Source organism: Eschrichtius robustus, chromosome 13, assembly GCF_028021215.1.
Source record: "Eschrichtius robustus isolate mEscRob2 chromosome 13, mEscRob2.pri, whole genome shotgun sequence".
Classification (NCBI taxonomy): domain Eukaryota; kingdom Metazoa; phylum Chordata; class Mammalia; order Artiodactyla; family Eschrichtiidae; genus Eschrichtius; species Eschrichtius robustus.
In genome coordinates, this window is record NC_090836.1 from 89,400,139 (window position 1) to 89,417,223 (window position 17,085).

A 17,085-nucleotide genomic window follows, 5' to 3' on the forward strand; every position below is an offset into this window, starting at 1 on the left:
GCTAATGCAGGGGACATGGGTTTCAGCTCTGGTCTGGGAAGATCCCACATGCCGCGGAGCAACTAGGCCCGTTAGCCACAATTACTGAGCCTGTGCGTCTGGAGCCTGTGCTCCGCAACAAGAGAGGCTGCAACAGTGGGAGGCCCGCGCACCGCGATGAAGAGTGGCCCCTGCTTGCCGCAACTAGAGAAAGCCCTCGCACAGAAACGAAGACCCAACACAGCCATAAATAAATAAATAAATAAATAAATAAATAAATAAATAAATAAATAAAATTTAAAAAAAAAAAAAAAGAGTCATGTACCAAAATGTTCATGGCAGCTCTATTTACAATAGCCAGGACATGGAAGCAACCTAAGTGTCCATCAACACATGAATGGATAAAGAAGATGTGGCACATATATACAATGGAATATTACTAAGCCATAAAAAGAAACGAAATTGAGTTATTTGTAGTGAGGTGGATGGACCTAGAGTCTGTCATACAGAGTGAAGTAAGTCAGAAAGAGAAAAACAAATACCGTATGAAAACACATATATATCGAATCTAAGAAAAAAAAAAAAAAAAAGGTCATGAAGAACCTAGGGGCAAGATGGGAATAAAGACACAGACCTACTAGAGAATGGACTTGAGGATATGGGGAGGGGGAAGGGTAAGCTGTGACAAAGTGAGAGAGTGGCATGGACATATATACACTACCAAACGTAAAATAGATAGCTAGTGGGAAGCAGCTGCATAGCACAGGGAGATCAGCTCAGTGCTTTGTGACCACCTCACCTAGAGCAGTGGGATAGGGAGGATGGGAGGGAGGGAGACGCAAGAGGGAAGAGATATGGGAACATATGTATATGTATAACTGATTCACTTTGTTATAAAGCAGAAACTAACACACCATTGTAAAGCAATTATACTCCAATAAACATGTTAAAAAAAAAAGGAGACTTCTTTCTCCATTATGTATTGTTTCATACAGCTTAAATATGCTTTACCAGATACATACATTATGTTTTTCATTAAACTTTTTGAAATAATTATAGATTCACATGCGGTTATTACGAATAATAGAGAGATCCCATGTATCCTTTATCCAGTTTCCCCCAATGCTAATATCTCGCAAAACTCTAGGACAATCTCACAACCAGGATATTGATATTGATATAGTCAAGATACAGAACATTTCCATCACCACAAGGATTCCTCCTGTTGCCCTTTTATAGCCACGTCCACTTTTCTCCACTCCCAGCCCCTTCTTAATCCCTGGCAACTGCTAATCTGTTCTCCATTTCCATAAAATGTTGATTCAAGAATTTTTATAAATGAATATAATATGTATAACCTTTTGAGATTTGCTTTTTCCACTCAGCATAATTCTCTGGAGATTCATCTAGATTGTTGCACGTGTCAACAGTTCATTCCTTTTTGTTGCTGAGTAGTATTCCATCATATGGATTTACCAGAGTTTGTTAAACCATTTGACTGTTGAAGGACTTCTGGGGTGTATCCCAGTTCTTGGCTATTATGAATAAGGCTGCTGTAAACATTCACGTACAGGAGTTGTGTTAGCATAAGTCTTCATTCTCTGGAATAAATGCCCAGGAATGCAATTCCTAGGTTGTATGATAGTTAACGTTTAGGTTTTATTTTTTTTAAAGAAACTGTCAAAGTGTTTTCCAGAGCGGCTGTATCATTTTAAATTCCCAACAGCAATATATGAGTGATACCATTTCTCTACATGCTCAAAAGCATTTGATACTACCACTATTTTTTATTATAATCATTCTGATAGGTACACAGTGAAATTTCATTGTGGTTTTCATTTGCGTTCCTCTAATGGCTAAAGATACTAAATATCTTTTCAAGTTTATTTGCCATCTGTACATATTCTTCTGTGAAACATCTCTATGCTTTTTTTTTTTTTTGCCAATTTTCTAACTGAGCTGTTTTTGTTAAAATGTTGAGTTTACAATCATGTCATCTACAAATAGGAACAGTTTTATTTCATCCTTTCCAATCTGTGTGTCTTTTATTTCCTTTTCTTGACTTATTGCACTGTGTTGAATAAAGGTAATGAGTGTGGACATCCTTGTCTTGTACCCTGATCTTAGGGGAAAACCACATTCGGTATTTCATCATTAAATTAAGTATAATGTTGAGGAAGTTCCACTCTATTCCTATTTATTTGAGTTTTTTTATCATGAATGGGTGTTGAATTTTGTCAAATGCTTTTTCTGTATCATCTGACGTGGTCATGTGATTTTCTTCTTTAGACTGTTAATATGGTGAATTATATTGATTTTCAAATAGTGAACAAGACTTGCACCCCTGGAATAAACCTCATTTTTCATGGTGTATAATTCATTTTATACGTTGCTAAATTCTATTTGCCAATGTTTGTTAAGAATTTTTTTGGTCTATATTCAGGAGAAATATTGGTCTATACGTTCTTTGGGTTTTTTCGGTTTGTTTTCTGCATTGTCTTTGGTTTGGTATCTGGGTAATACCAGCTTCTTAAAATGAATTGGTAAGTGTTCCCTCCTATTTTCCAGAAAAGCTTGTGTAGAATTAGTGTTAACTCTGCTTTAAACATTTGGTAGAATTTTCAGGTGAAACTATATGTGTCTGAAGGTTTCTTTTTTGGGAGTTTTTAAAATTATGAATTCAATTTCCTTAATAAGTATAGATCTATTCAAATTATCCACTTCATTTTGGGTGGATTGTGGTAATTGTGTTTTTTGAGGAAGTGGCCCACTTTAAGTTGTAAAATTTACGTGTGCAGAGTTGTTTGTAGTACTTCTTTACTATCCTTTTGATGTCTACAGGATCTGTAGTGATATCCCCTATTTCATTCTGATCTTGGTAATTTATGTCTTCTCTCTTTTTTTTTTTCATTGTCAGTCTTGCTACAAATTGTCAGATTTATTGGTCTTTTCAAAGAACCAGATGTTCGTTTCACTGACTTTTTTCTACTGTTTTTCCTGCTTTCAATTTCATTGATTTTTGCTTTTATATTTATTATTTCCTTTCTTCTGCTTGCTTTCAGTATATTTTGCTCATTTTTTCTAAGCTTTAGTGAGGTATAATTGACAAATAGAATTGTAATATATTTTAAGGGTACAGTATGATGACTTGATATACATATACATTATGAAAGGAATTTCCCCAACAAGTTAATTAACATATCTATCACCTCACAGAGTTACTTTTTTTTTTTTTTTTTTGGTGAGAATACTTAAGATCTACTCTCTTAGCAAGTATCGAGTATACAATACAGTATTATCAACTACAGTCACCATGCTGTACATTAGATTCTTGGAGCATACCTACCTTGTAACTGAAAGTTCGTACCCTTTCACCAACTTCTCCCCATTTCCCTCACCCCCTCAGGCCCTGGCAACCACCATTCTACTCTCTGTTTTTATGAGTTTGACTTTTTTTTTTTAAGATTCCACATGTAAGTGATACCATGCAATATTTGTCTTTCTCTATCTGGCTTATTTCACTTAGCAGAATGCCCTCCAGGCTCCCCGCTGGGCCTTTGCTGAAGTGGATGTGGGTGAGGCCACGGTTTTTTCTGTAGTGTTTGGCTAGAGTAGAACAGTTATTGTCTAAAACTGTTTTGTCTTGCTAGGGTGTCCCTTTCCTAGTCCTTCAGCTACAACGAGCAGGCTTTTGTTGGTTTTGTTTTGTTTTGTCTGCCCTTGTTGGCATTTCTTGGTTGCCGGCTTCTTTAGCTCTGAGTCTGGGATATATGAAGCAAAATAACTAGAACGAACCCAGCTAAAAATGTAAAAGACCTGTGTTCAGAAACTGTAAAACATCAATGAGGGGAATTAAAGATGACCTAAATAAATGGAGGCTATTATTCCACATACCTGTGTTGGAAGGCTAAACAGTGTAGAGTCAATTCTCTCCCTTATTATCTCTGAATCACAATCGCTACTACTTTTTTTGAAAACTGACAAGCTTTTATACTAAAACATACATAAACATGCAAAGGGAAAAGAGTAACCAAAGCACTCTTCAGGAAGAATAAAGAGAGAACATTCTCTACTAGATATCAAGATTTATAAACTAGAGTAATGATGATGGTGTGGCATTCACGACAAGAGACATAAATACACCAAAGGAACAGAATTGAGAGCCCAGAAGTTGACCTACACATAAATGGGCAAATATTTATATTTATAATAAATATTTTGGTTATATAACAGTGCAGAGACAATTGGAAATCCATGTGGAAAGGAAAAAATATAACCTCTACCTCACACTCTATACAAAAACCGACTCCCAGTAGGGAATGATCTAAATGTAAAAGGCAAAACAAAGCTTCAAGGAGCTATTATAAGAGAATATCTTAATTCACAGCGTATGGCAAGATTTCTTAAACAGGAGACAAAAAGCACAGACCATAGCAAGGTAGGGAAAAGGGGACTGTATAAAACTTAAGAACTGTTCATCCAAACACACAACTGAGAGAGTAAAAAAGCAAGCCAGAGGGGAAAAAATTTTGTAATACATATAACTAAAAGGCTTACATCCAGAATATGCAAATAACTCCTATAAATCAATAAGACAAAGATAAGCAATCAAATAGGAAAATGGGCAAAGAAACTTCACCAATGATATCCAAATGGTCAGTAAACATCATTAGTCATCAGGAAAATCCCAATTAAAACCTCAATGAGATGCCACCCCACATATGCCAGAATTTCTAAAATTAAAAAGACTTCTGATACCTTGTATAAACAATAATATAGAGCACTGGACCTCTCACATACTGCTATATTAGTCTGTAAATTGGTACAACCACTTTGGAAAACCACTTGACAAATGCTATATTTAAATATCTGCATATTCTAAGACCTAGAGATTCCATTTCTACATATATACCCAAGAGAAATGCATGCACACATACAGCAAGAGCCTGGAAACACCATTAAGCCCAATGTCCATCAACAGTAGAATGGATTAAAAAAATAGTAGAATGGATTTAAAAAAATAGTAGAATGGATAAATTGTGATGTATTTATACACTGGATTACAACACAGCAATAAAAATAAATGAACAGTTTCCTAAAACCTACATAATGTTGACCAAAAAAACCCAAACATAAAAGAATATATACTCTATACTTCCACTGGATAAATTTTGAAAAGAATTAAGTAAAACCAAGCAGTGGTGCTTAATAATACACGCTTATAAAGACAAAAAAGTTCTTATAAAAATCAGATTATTTAAAAAAATATCAGATTATTGATTATCTTTGGTGATGGAGAAAAAAGGAAGCTATTGGAAGGGAGCACTAATGAAGACTAATGAAGTATAGGTAAGAGTCTATTTCTTGACCCAGGTGATGGTTATACGGTTGTTTGTGTCATGAAAATTCACTGAGCTGTATGCTTTTGTTTTCACTGAGCTGTTTGTTTTCACCCTGTATGTTTTAAATTTCACAATTTAAAAGTTTTAAAAACCTCATTCAAATGAAATCTTTCAAAACATTTACATTATGTCTTTATGATTTTTAACACTGAAGTTTAACACTATAAAGTCCTTAGGGCTAGCAGTATTAAAGTTCATAAAATCATAAAGGAACTTTTCCCAATTACACATGTGCTCTTCTCTCAAATAGCATCAAGAAATAAGTGAACATGCATCAGAGGAAGGTACATAATGAACTATGTAAATATTCTGCTTAATAATCTATACTCTAACATATTTTTCCTATAGATGTTATCATCCTATAGCTAAATGTTGAGTGTTTCTTCAGAATAACTGGTATATGAAGAAAAAAAAAAGTCAACCCAAAACAGCATATTCATTTTAGCAGCTATGATACTATGGTAATAATTTGAAAAAATTATATTTCAGGTGGACAGATAGGTTTGGTCTCCCTAGAGTATTACGGTCTATTCAAAAATTCAATATACTTAACACAGTATATCTTTTCATAACTTTTCTCCATCTGATGGTGGAAAAATTAGGTTTCTATTCATGTATGTTTTCCATTTACATAAAAATGTTATCTGCTTAAAAGTGTCTTAGAGTCACAGATAACCTGAGGTTTCTTTTAGGGAGCAAACAATGAAAGACAAAGGCACATGAGGATAATGTTTCTAACCCTTTCCTAGAGCCAAGCTTTCTCTGACTGATGATTGAAAACTGATAGTAACAGAATGCCACCTTTTAACAATTTACTACTTTAGAAAGGTAATTATATAATAGGTAATTTTGTAATTTTATATAATACTACATTAAGAACTCCTGTAAGTCAATAAGTAATGTACCTATTTTTTAAATGGATAAAAGATACAAAAAAGTATATAAGAAATATTCACAGAAAAGGTAAGAATGGCCAATAAACACATGAAAAGATGCTAAGACATTAATAATAATTAAAGAATGTTAATTAAAATATGATAACATTTTCCTATCAATTGGCAAAAATGAAAAAGATCAAGAATATCCAATGTTGATAAGGGTATGGATAGATAAAAGTACTTATATACTGATGGCAGGACTACAAATTGGTACAAACTTTTTGAAAGGCAATTTGACAATACCTATAAAAATTTTAAACACATACAGCTGCCCTAATACCCAGCAATCCCATTTTTAAAACCTATCCTATTAAAAAATTAGTATAAGTGTGTAAAGATAAATTTATAAGGATATTTGTTATAGCACCAGCATGGGAGAGTGAATAAGTAAATTTTGGTGTATATATACAATGGAAATATCAAGCACTCTTTTTAAAATGCTGAATATCTTTGTTACTAATTTGGAAAGATGTCCAAGATACATTAATAAGCAATGCAAATAAACTGCAGAAAAATATATATAGCATTTCATTTTTATTTTTGAAAAAAGACTCTGCACATATGCATGTATATAAGCATAGAAAAAAGTCTGCAAGTATATACAGCAAACTCTTAACAATGGTAACCTCTGGAGGGGAAGAGAGTTTTGGTTTGGAGATGAGGAATAGGAAAGACTTATCTTTTATTTAATCCTCTGCATTGTTTGAATTCATTTTAATGAGCATATATTAATTTTTATTTTTAAAATAAGGATGTATTTAAATATAACATTTATTGAGTTATTCATTTAGCTGATTTACCCAATTTGGAATTACTTTACTATTTAATATTTTATGAAAAGTTACTTTATGGTCAGAATGAGATAATTCTCTTAGAACTTCTAAAGGAAAACAAACAAAAAAACACTTAGAAATAGCAGTTTCTTCACCAAAGTCAGCATCAGTAGGGATAAATTAAATCTAAATATAATGTCTGAGATTAGTAACAGACACAAAGCACTTTAAACAACAAAGACAGTGAAGTTAAACAAAGATGAAAACCCACCTGGACTATATCCAAAACCATGCCAGCTGAGACTGTTCCAAAGCCAGCTAACAAAAATGGCACAAGTATTTGCAGTGCCATGACACCACTGGACTCCTTTGGTAATTTCTGGTTTGCTTCCACAATGACATCTTCATCACCATCTCTAGATACATCTTCATCTTGTAACATGGCTGTAGTTTCTGAAGCCTCCCTTCCATCACAATAATTGTAGTTGGCGTAGTCATCATACTTTTGGCTACAGCTTGATGGCGTGTGCCCACTGTTGCCATGAAAAGATGGCTCTGAGAAACTGTGATATTCCATGTGTTGTTCAGATCTATTACTAAAAGTTTGTGCTGCAGTTGATAACCCATCTTGCCAAATGCTGTTTCCTTTTTTGTGCCTGTCTTCCTGGTTTTTCTGGTAAATTACTGGAACCATACTCAACAGTAAGTTTAAGAACTTATCAGATTGAATTGTATTTAAACTTAAAGTCCAGTCTACAAAACCTCCTCCACTACTTGGACCACCACTTGTTCTGTTAGTAATAGATCTTCCTTTACTATTAGTCATATTGTCATCGCAAAAGACCCTGTATGCCTTAGATCTCAAGCTTCATGAACCATAGCAGATGAATCAGAACCACATGAATGCTGGTTTAAATTAAGATGTTGACTTCATTGTGTAGAAAACAACGTTTCCACTAAAAGAAGATGTTTAGAAGTTCCACAGAGGGATTGGATCTGGAAAAATAAAATAAAATAATTTTTAAAAGTCAGATTAACTATCTTGATACTTCATAATTAAAGGTATAAAATAACACGTTCTTAAACCAACCCTAATGTACGATATTATACCCTTTGGGCTTAACACATAACTGCTTTGTACACAGAAATGTAGTATACAGCTTTTTTGTGTGTTCTATCTTGGTTAAAAATGTTTATCTTTGCATACTTTATGTAATTAACACCCATGTAAAGTCTTCAAATGTCTCTGAAATTCTAAAGTAGACAAAGTTATTAAAGTAATGGCTTCCATTACTTATATTGAGGTCTCAGAATCAAATTGCTACAACCCTTTACATATGCAGGCACAACAAAGGTAAAGTATATGACATTATATTTTAAACATATTAAATAATAATCCGTGTTACTTTATTTACAACTTAATATAATATACATTTTGTTATTAAAATATGAAGAAACGATGATAATGTTTGCCATGAAATTATTTGATAAATATCCTAAATAGGGTACATGGCATTTACTTCACATGTAAAATTAGGCTGATGTCATATTTGTAGTTTCTGACATACAAAAAATTCATTATAGTTGATTTAGGAATATAATCCCTCTGTTACCTAAGAAATAACCAAAATGAAAAGGGATTACAAATATTCACTTAATCCTATTTTGCAAGCCAACCAAAAGAAAGCTTGCAATGCACTTATCACTTAATGCCCTTCTCAAAGTCAGCTCTGACCCTTAATCCCAGAGTATGCTCCTGATTGGCTGGTTATGGACAAGATTCTCCCTAAAGATCCTGAACTAAAGACACAGACACATTGTGTAAGCTGGTTTGAGAGTGACAGGCACTGAAGTTGTGAGGTCATACATCACCTGCCCAGGTAGACAGTCTGACTCTTGGGACAGCTGCCACCACAGGTATGTAAGTTTTCAAAGTTATTAGGGTGGGTCTAAGGCCTCAGGTGTTTCTCAGGAACGCCCAGCCCTGTCTTACATTTATAAGAGCATCCAAGATCAACAAACTGGCTCTGATTTGATAAGGGATAGATGGCCCACTGCCTAACTGGACTGCCCACCCACCAAGCTAGGCTAAGAATTATTGCTACTATACTGCTGCTTTAATGAAAACCATTCTATTCTTCAATACATGTTTTCAATTTCTTAGAATATCGATCTCCTCTCCTTGGATAGGAAGATCAATAACAAGGAATGGCAAAGGGAAAAAGAAAAGGGGTTATGTTGGGGACAAGTGGATGCTAGGATCTGGTTCATCTATTTCATCATTCACTTACTTTCCTTTCTTCCCTCTTGTGATTATGGAGGGGTCTGGGAATTCCTGCTGGGGAATATTCTTAAAATATAGATTCTAGGACTCTGGACCTACTGACTCAGAATAAGTTTGAGGCATATAAACCTTTTTTTTTTTTTTTAAGTTTCCCCAAGTGATTACAGTACAGACATCCCGTGGACCTGCAGAGAATCCAATGAGATTATGTACTAGTTGCCATTTTTTGCCACTTGCAGGCTGATCAGTATGCAGACAAAGGCAGTGTTTAAAGAAAATCAAAGGAATGGAAACAATGTCCAGAGTGAAGCAAAGAAGAACCCAAGCAGTCCACAAAGAGGAAGAAAGCCAGAACCACTGCCTGAGAACTTTCCATGTAAGAAGGGCTCAGCTGTATGTCTGGAACTTATGAGATTCCCAGCAGCCTTACATGAGTCAGATTGAGCAGGTTTCTGTTCCTTCAACCAATTCACCTCTTTTTAAGTAGTGAGCATTTCACTGTCCCAAAGAGATCTCTAATCAAACAAAAAACAGAACAAACCTCAGAGATAAAGCTTTCAGACAAGTCTATTCCACTGAAGGGCCAGTGATGGATATAGGCAATTTCTTCTTCCTCTTGAAGCAGAATTATAAGGATAATCAAAATGGAAATGCAGAGAAATGTAGATAAACAATAAAGAAAGATGACAGTATGTATATCACCATTCAGTCACCATTCAGCTCAAAAAGCATGCTCAGGAAAATTGACCAGCTAACACTAAATAGGAAAATGGAGTGAGGAGAAGGTTAAAAAAAGAGGAATTTCCCAAAACAAGTCATCTCTCTTGGAGTGTTTGCAGGACATGGTTAATCACATAGTCTGCACTGAGCTGGCCAGCAGGATCCAGATGCAAAGACACATCCAGCTCTTACTTTTGCCCCTAGTATTCTTTCTTCAGAAGGTTAGATGGAGAGGTGGATATTCTGTACACAGGGCCACTGTGTACAGAGACCAGATAGAGCCTTTGGGTAAATTTAAAACAGTGCCTCCTGGAAAAAGGAAGCCACAGGAATGGGGTCTCCGCCTGGATTTCAGCCCCCCTCCATCCCCTCAGCCAAGCACCTTCAGGCACTGCAGGATCTGCACAACCTTATACAACAAGACTGGGCAGTTGGGTGAAATGGTAAACTACGCTTAAAGAGCATAAAACAAACAAACAAAAAACCACATTTTTATTGTTGTTTCCTCAGCATCTTTCCCCAGTTTTTCAGCTTATGGTATTTCCATCTCCCACGTAAAACCACACTTGCCCTGTTCCATGAGGTTCTGGTAGGCCTAGTGATCAGTCCCCTCCCCTCCAGACCACATAATGACAAGTGCCTGGAGCAGGCCTGAGTCCTACCCCGGAATTTCACATATTTGTTGGCTTATTATTTCCTGAATGGCTACTAGATCCTGGGGTTGCCCCATTAACAAAAGAGGCACTATTCTTGCTTCAAGGATTTTTCCTTGTAGTGGGGAGGAACAACAATCAGGTGAGCAAATAAATAAATGAGATAATTTGTGGTAAAGGCAGTGAAGGAAACAGTTAATAGAGCAAAGAGTGAATGACTTACAGGGCTACTTCAGAGGGGAAGGGCTCTGGAAGGGTGCTTTCTCACTTCCTCTTGGAATGAAATAGTTCTGAAGCTGTCACTCTGTCTTCCTCCTCAAAAAGCTCCCTCGACCACCACTACCACCACCACCACCACTAACACTTGGAGGAAAGCTCATCTATGTTAGAAAAGGATCCACAGAAACAGAGAATCAGAGCTAGGAGATGATGAGAGGGTCTGACATCATGATTAGAATGTCTGTCTTATTTATTTAAAGTCTGTTCCATCCCTGTTCTTCCCAATTATGTGGGCCAAGAAATCTCCACTGCTTAAGCTAGTCTGAGTGGTGTTTCTGTCCTAACATCTGTTTTTTAAATAATGCAATTTGGAAGTACTAGGAATTACCTTGCTACCAGTGCATGCCACGGACCACATACCACCATCCTGCACTGAGGAAAATGTGTTTATTTTTATTTATCCTTCATTTTATCCAGTTAATGAGTGATCAGTTATTCTAATGCTTGCATATTGACAAGGTCTATTATCTCCCTTAAAGACTCCTTAAATTTTCTTCCTTTAAAGATATCACTTAGAAACTCACTGAATAATGGTTACAATCAAAATACTTTGTGGTTGATTTTAAATAGGTAATGTACACATATGCCACTAAATAAAAAGTTGGTTGGGTTGCTCTATATTGTTATTCATCCATGAATGAGTAAAAACAACTAAAAATTTAAAAAATAAGTGAATAGAATTGGGGAAAGTTTCCCCTGGTTTTAGGTGCTTTAAGTTAAAGAATACCAGTGGAGATATTTATGGGTTACTCTTTAGCTACCTAATAGGTTATTTTAATCTAGTACCAACACAGCCGAAAATAAACAGTGTCTTTAAAAGTTTAGGTTTAAAAGTTTAGGTTAGCTTAGGTTTAAATTCTCAATTCTCTTTGTAAGTTATAAAGCAAGCAATCTCTAGGAAAAAGGAATCCACTACTTTATTTGCTAATGGCCAATGTTTGCACAAAACAGAAGTTTCCAAAAAAAAAAAAAAAAAGCATCTGCAGCAGGTAAAACAAGTACAGTGATTAACATTGTGGCTTGGGATTTTTTTTTCCAAATTGCTACATGAAAAAAAAGTATTATCTATAGTGCTCATGTAATGTCAATAAAAATATCAGGGATGATTCAAAAACCCTAGATTGAGTGGCTATATCAAATGCTGTTGTGCAGCAATTTTGTTCCAAAGATCCTTTAGGTGTTATGTGGAGCCAACACAGGGGCAAGTCTATCTGAGTGCCTTAAACCCTTGTTACTCAAAGTATGGTCCACGGTGCAGCACCACTGGTATCACATGGGTGGTTATGAGAAATGCAGGATCTCAGCTCCCAAGCATAACCCAACCTACTGAATCACAACCTGTGCTTTTAATAGCATCTCCAAGTGATTTATGTACACATGGAAGTTTGAGAAGCACTTCCCTGAACATTCAAAAAAGAATCTGATTTACACCCATTAGACTAAAAATTAGATGTTGTCAGACTTTCAAATGTGAACAAAGACATGAGAACTGGTAACACATACAACACCACTAGTGCAAGTGTAAACTGTACAACCATGTTGGAAAACAATTTGGTATTACCTACTAAAACTGAAGACACATATGCCCCACATTCCAGCAATTCCACAGCTAAGTACATACCCTGAAGCAACTCTTGCTTTGTACACCAGGAGACACATAAAAGAATATCCTTAGCAATATTTTCACACTAGCAAAAAAACTGGAATTAACTCAAGAAAAAAGATAAATGGCGGGAGAGTCACACAATGGAATATATGAAGAAGGGGATGATAAGCAAGCACAAATTTCAAGAGAATGGTTACAATTGGGGAAGTAGTATAAAAGCACACAGGGAACTTCAAAAGTAGTGGTTATATTTTTTAAGCTTGGTAGTAGATACATGTTTATTATTGTTCTTTAACATTTTCATTACATCACATGAGTGCTTCAGTCACATGAGTGATATTGTGACAGATTTACTTACTCCCATTTATTGCTCCCCTCCTATAAGAGGATTGTTTTCTCCACCTGTTGCCATGTTACCTGCAGGGACTATGGGAGGATTATACTGCCTCACGTCCACTGACATCAGGTTTGGGCATCTGACTCATGATGGCAGCAACAACTACAAACAGAAATAGTTCAGCTAGGGCTTCTTTTCCGTCTGACATGGGAATGACATGTCCTAGGTAAGTGCTGCTTCTTCAGACTGGGTCCTGGGACAAAGAAAACACACAGAGCTGCAGCAACCTAGAAGCAACATGCAACACGAGAGAGAAAGAAAGCTTTGCTGATGAAAGCCACTGAGAGTCTGGAATTGTTTACCACCACAGCATGATCTAACAAAAGCTAACCAAAAAAGTAAATATTTTAAAGAAGAATCTGACCCACAGATTCCCATCTAGTTTAGTTTAAGAGAATCTCTCTGATATATGAGCACATAAGGATTCTGTCTATGGTTAAAGGTTTGAAAACAGTGTTTTCCAAACATTTAGATCTCATTAACTGAATTTCCCCCCAAATTTTACCAATTTAAAAATGATCTTTCCTTTAAAAATAAAAATGCAGAAAGGACAAAGTCTTGGACTAAAAGCCTTTCCATTGAGCACATTTAGATTTATCAAGAACTCACTTCATGCTCCCTGTGAAAGCTTTGTCATGGGCCAGCATTAATCTATAGAGTTGTGTCAGGGAACCACTGACTTAAAGGAAAACAAACTAATACAAAACAATCCTGATGAATTCAACTGTAGTTACAAAAACAAAAAAACATTAATGTTAAAATTGCTTGTTTTTAGAAGAAAAAGAATTGTATTGTATGTGTGTTGATTTACTAAATCAGTATCTCGGAGAAAATCTGCCCATCGTGCTGGAAAAGGCATTCTGTTCCATTGCAAAGGTTAAATAATACACTTGAAGAATTCATCAGAGCTGTGAGTTAGCAGGCCTAAGTCACGCCTCATTACTAAGAGAGGCAATAAATGGAAGATTAACACTTCGTTATCTTCCCATAACAACAACAAAAAGATTATCGCATTTAGTCGAAAATCTCAAAACTTGTTGGGGGAGGTATTTTACATTTGTATAAGCACACATAAAACCACAGCACTATCACACACATACACACACACACACACAAAATAACCTAGAAGTCAAGCCAGCTTATGGTTACTGTGTATTCTTAGTTTCACCACTCTGCAAGTGTGCATTCTGCTTTTTTTAAAATTTATTTATTTATTTTATTTATTTATTTTTGGCTGCGTTGGGTCTTCGTTGCTGCGCGCGGGCTTTCTCTAGTTGCGGCGAGTGGGTGCTACTCTTCATTGCGGTGCGCAGGCTTCTCATTGTGGTGACTTCTCTTGTGGAGCATGGGCTCTAGGCGCGCGGGCTTCAGTAGTTGTGGCACATGGGCTCCGTAGTTGTGGCTCACGGGCTCTAGAGCACAGGCTCAGTAGTTGTGGCGCACGGGCTTAGTTGCTTCACGGCATGTGGGATCTTCCCGGCCCAGGGCTCGAACCCATGTCCCCTGCATTGGCAGGTGGATTCTTAACCACTGCGCCACCAGGGAAGTCCCCATTCTGCTTCTTTCATTTCCTCTGAATATATGTCTTCTGTTTCTGTTTGTTACGAAGATGCAGATAGTCACCAAACAGGATGTGTTATGCGGTCAGTTAAATCAGATTTCAGAGAGGTCATGCCAGCCAATACTAGCTAAAGACCTTAGCCGATATTGCACAAATTATTTTGTTTTATAAAAAATTTTGGTACATTCTTTTGAATAATATCCAGTAAGTACTTAATTGTTTAACTGAATAGCAGGTTCACACAGAAGGATTATGTCGATTTAATTTGCTTTTTACAGCACCCAAACCACAGGCTGCCTTTACGGCCGCTCAGTTTTCTTCCACTACGTTCATTTAAAGAATGAAACTTGTGTAAACATAAATCCTCACTGATTTCAATGATTAGCTCTTTCCATTTAAGCAAAAACTATTTTAAAAAGTCTCAGTGGCCTTTTAGATTTCAGTTTCACATCTGAACTCCTCAGCTTCCCCATTCCTCATCCCAAACTCCCTTTTCCTGAAGAACTGACCAACAAACCACTTTTCTCAGCACATATCCCAAACAGCTCTTAACTAATCACCCCTTTGGTTTTCTCATGTTCACTCTGATGCCACTTTCTGCTGTCCTGCCATGACCTCACTGACAAATGCTTCTCCCTTGAGAATGCATCAGAACCATGAGGTCACCCTAGTCCCATTCATGGGGATCACAGACCTTGACTACTGAATCACACTGAAGAACTCTCTTCCCCATTTGAGATAGTCCTACAGCTATGACTAAAACCAGTTCTCATTTTTAACCCTTTGATTTCACTATTCTCCACGGGGCTGCCTACATTGCTTATTTTTTCTAATTGTTTCATACTGACGCATTGCCTTCTACTAGATTTCCTAAATCTGCTAAATTACTACCTCGTACTCTTCTCTAAGCTTCCTCTATTTAATCAAATTTCCTTTATTCAGCTTTCCCACCTCTACACTTTCTACCAAATTTTTCCTAATGTCCGGAAACTTTCACCTCATTCAAAATGTCACAATAAAAGTTTACCACCTCAAAGAAATCTACCCAAATTAATGCAGGGTTAAGGGTACAGAGAGGAAAAAAACAGTCAAAATTAAATGCCCAAAACAGTTAGCAATCTTCCTCAGGTACAGTTTAAAAAAATTTTTTTTTAAATGAAAGGTGTCCATTTGGTCTCCCACTGCCAGTTCTTACATGGCAAAGATGACATCTTGTGTCTCCGATGATATCTGACATATCACTTGACCCTCAAAAGTTAAAAATCAATATGGCACTGTAAAAGAAATCTCCAGAATTCCAAATGTACTACTGCTGCTTGCCAGAGGTATAATTCGATATCCAGTTAAGAATGTATAACTAGAAAAAAAAAATGTATGGACCTCTTTTGCTCATTTCCTGTAGTTAACTAAGGAAAAGGAACTATCCAAAGGCAACAATTCTAAAGAACGAAGATGAGTCCAGTCAGTAACTATTCTGCAAACTCCATATGCTGTTAAGTCTCAAACTGGTCCAAACAATAGCTGAGTTATAGCAATACACATACCACAATTTTTATCATTGTTCAGGTCATTTAAAAGTACTTGGAAGAGGGAATTCCCAGGCAGCCCAGTGGTTATGGCTCTGCGCTTCCAAAGCAGGGGGCACAGGTTTGATTCCTGGTCGGGGAACTAAGATCCCACATGCCGTGAGGCGGCCAAAATAAGTACCTGGAAACCGAAATATAAAAACTGCTACCTCACAAATACTGTCCTCCCCGATTAAAAGGCTCACCTCTAAAGTGGAATCAACGTATCTCCCCCCTCCCTTTTTTTGCTTTGGTTGAAATGCATAGAGTTAGCTCCTAGAAAAAAAAATGTTGACTTTTTGGCTTAAACTGGAAACTGTCTAATTAAACTGAATTCAAGCACTCACACAGGTTTCATTTAGGTAACAGGTAGTGATGTCAAGCTTTCTTGATTTGGAGTCCTGATATTCTCTAACAAACACAGAAGCTTGAGAAATCATGGGCATGATTCAGCTCCTGATATCCCAAAGCTAAAGGACTCCATAAAACAATCACTCATTTCTAAGACTGCCCACTGATAGAAAAGAGTAACATCATAAAATTTATCAATCCTAAAGTTTCTATAGGCCTAAAAGACAGCCAAACATTTGTACAGAATTTGTTTGAGCCCAGAGAAAGAATCAGTGGGTATAATAAATCTTCGGTATAATAAATCCTCATTACATCTCAAATAATGTTCCAAAGGAAACCAGAACCAGACAACTGATTTGTTTTCAGAATCACAACCCTCAACCCCACTTAAAAAAATAATTTTTAAAAAAGAATGCTTTTGGGCTTCCCTGGTGGCGCAGTGGTTGAGAATCTGCCTGCTAATGCAGGGGACACGGGTTCGAGCCCTGGTCTGGGAGGATCCCACATGCCGCGGAGCAGCTAGGCCCGTGAGCCACAACTACTGAGCCTGCGCGTCTGAAGCCTGTGCTCCGCAACA

The 17,085-nt window shown here is 36.5% G+C and overlaps 1 protein-coding gene across 4 annotated transcripts in view; it reads right to left on the reverse strand.

Annotated features, from left to right (window-relative positions):
- The window catches only part of SLC41A2 (solute carrier family 41 member 2), a 130,799-nt gene that overhangs the window by 99,294 nt on the left and 14,420 nt on the right, over positions 1–17,085 (reverse strand). For 3 of the 4 annotated variants that reach the window (XM_068561228.1, XM_068561229.1, XM_068561230.1), the window contains exon 2: positions 7,364–8,088. In XM_068561228.1, the coding sequence (XP_068417329.1) occupies positions 7,364–7,918 (555 nt within the window). In that variant the 5' untranslated portion in view covers positions 7,919–8,088. Of the gene's footprint in view, positions 1–7,363; positions 8,089–13,051; positions 13,196–17,085 lie in introns of those variants that run through there. The other variant, XM_068561231.1, reaches the window with a different exon arrangement.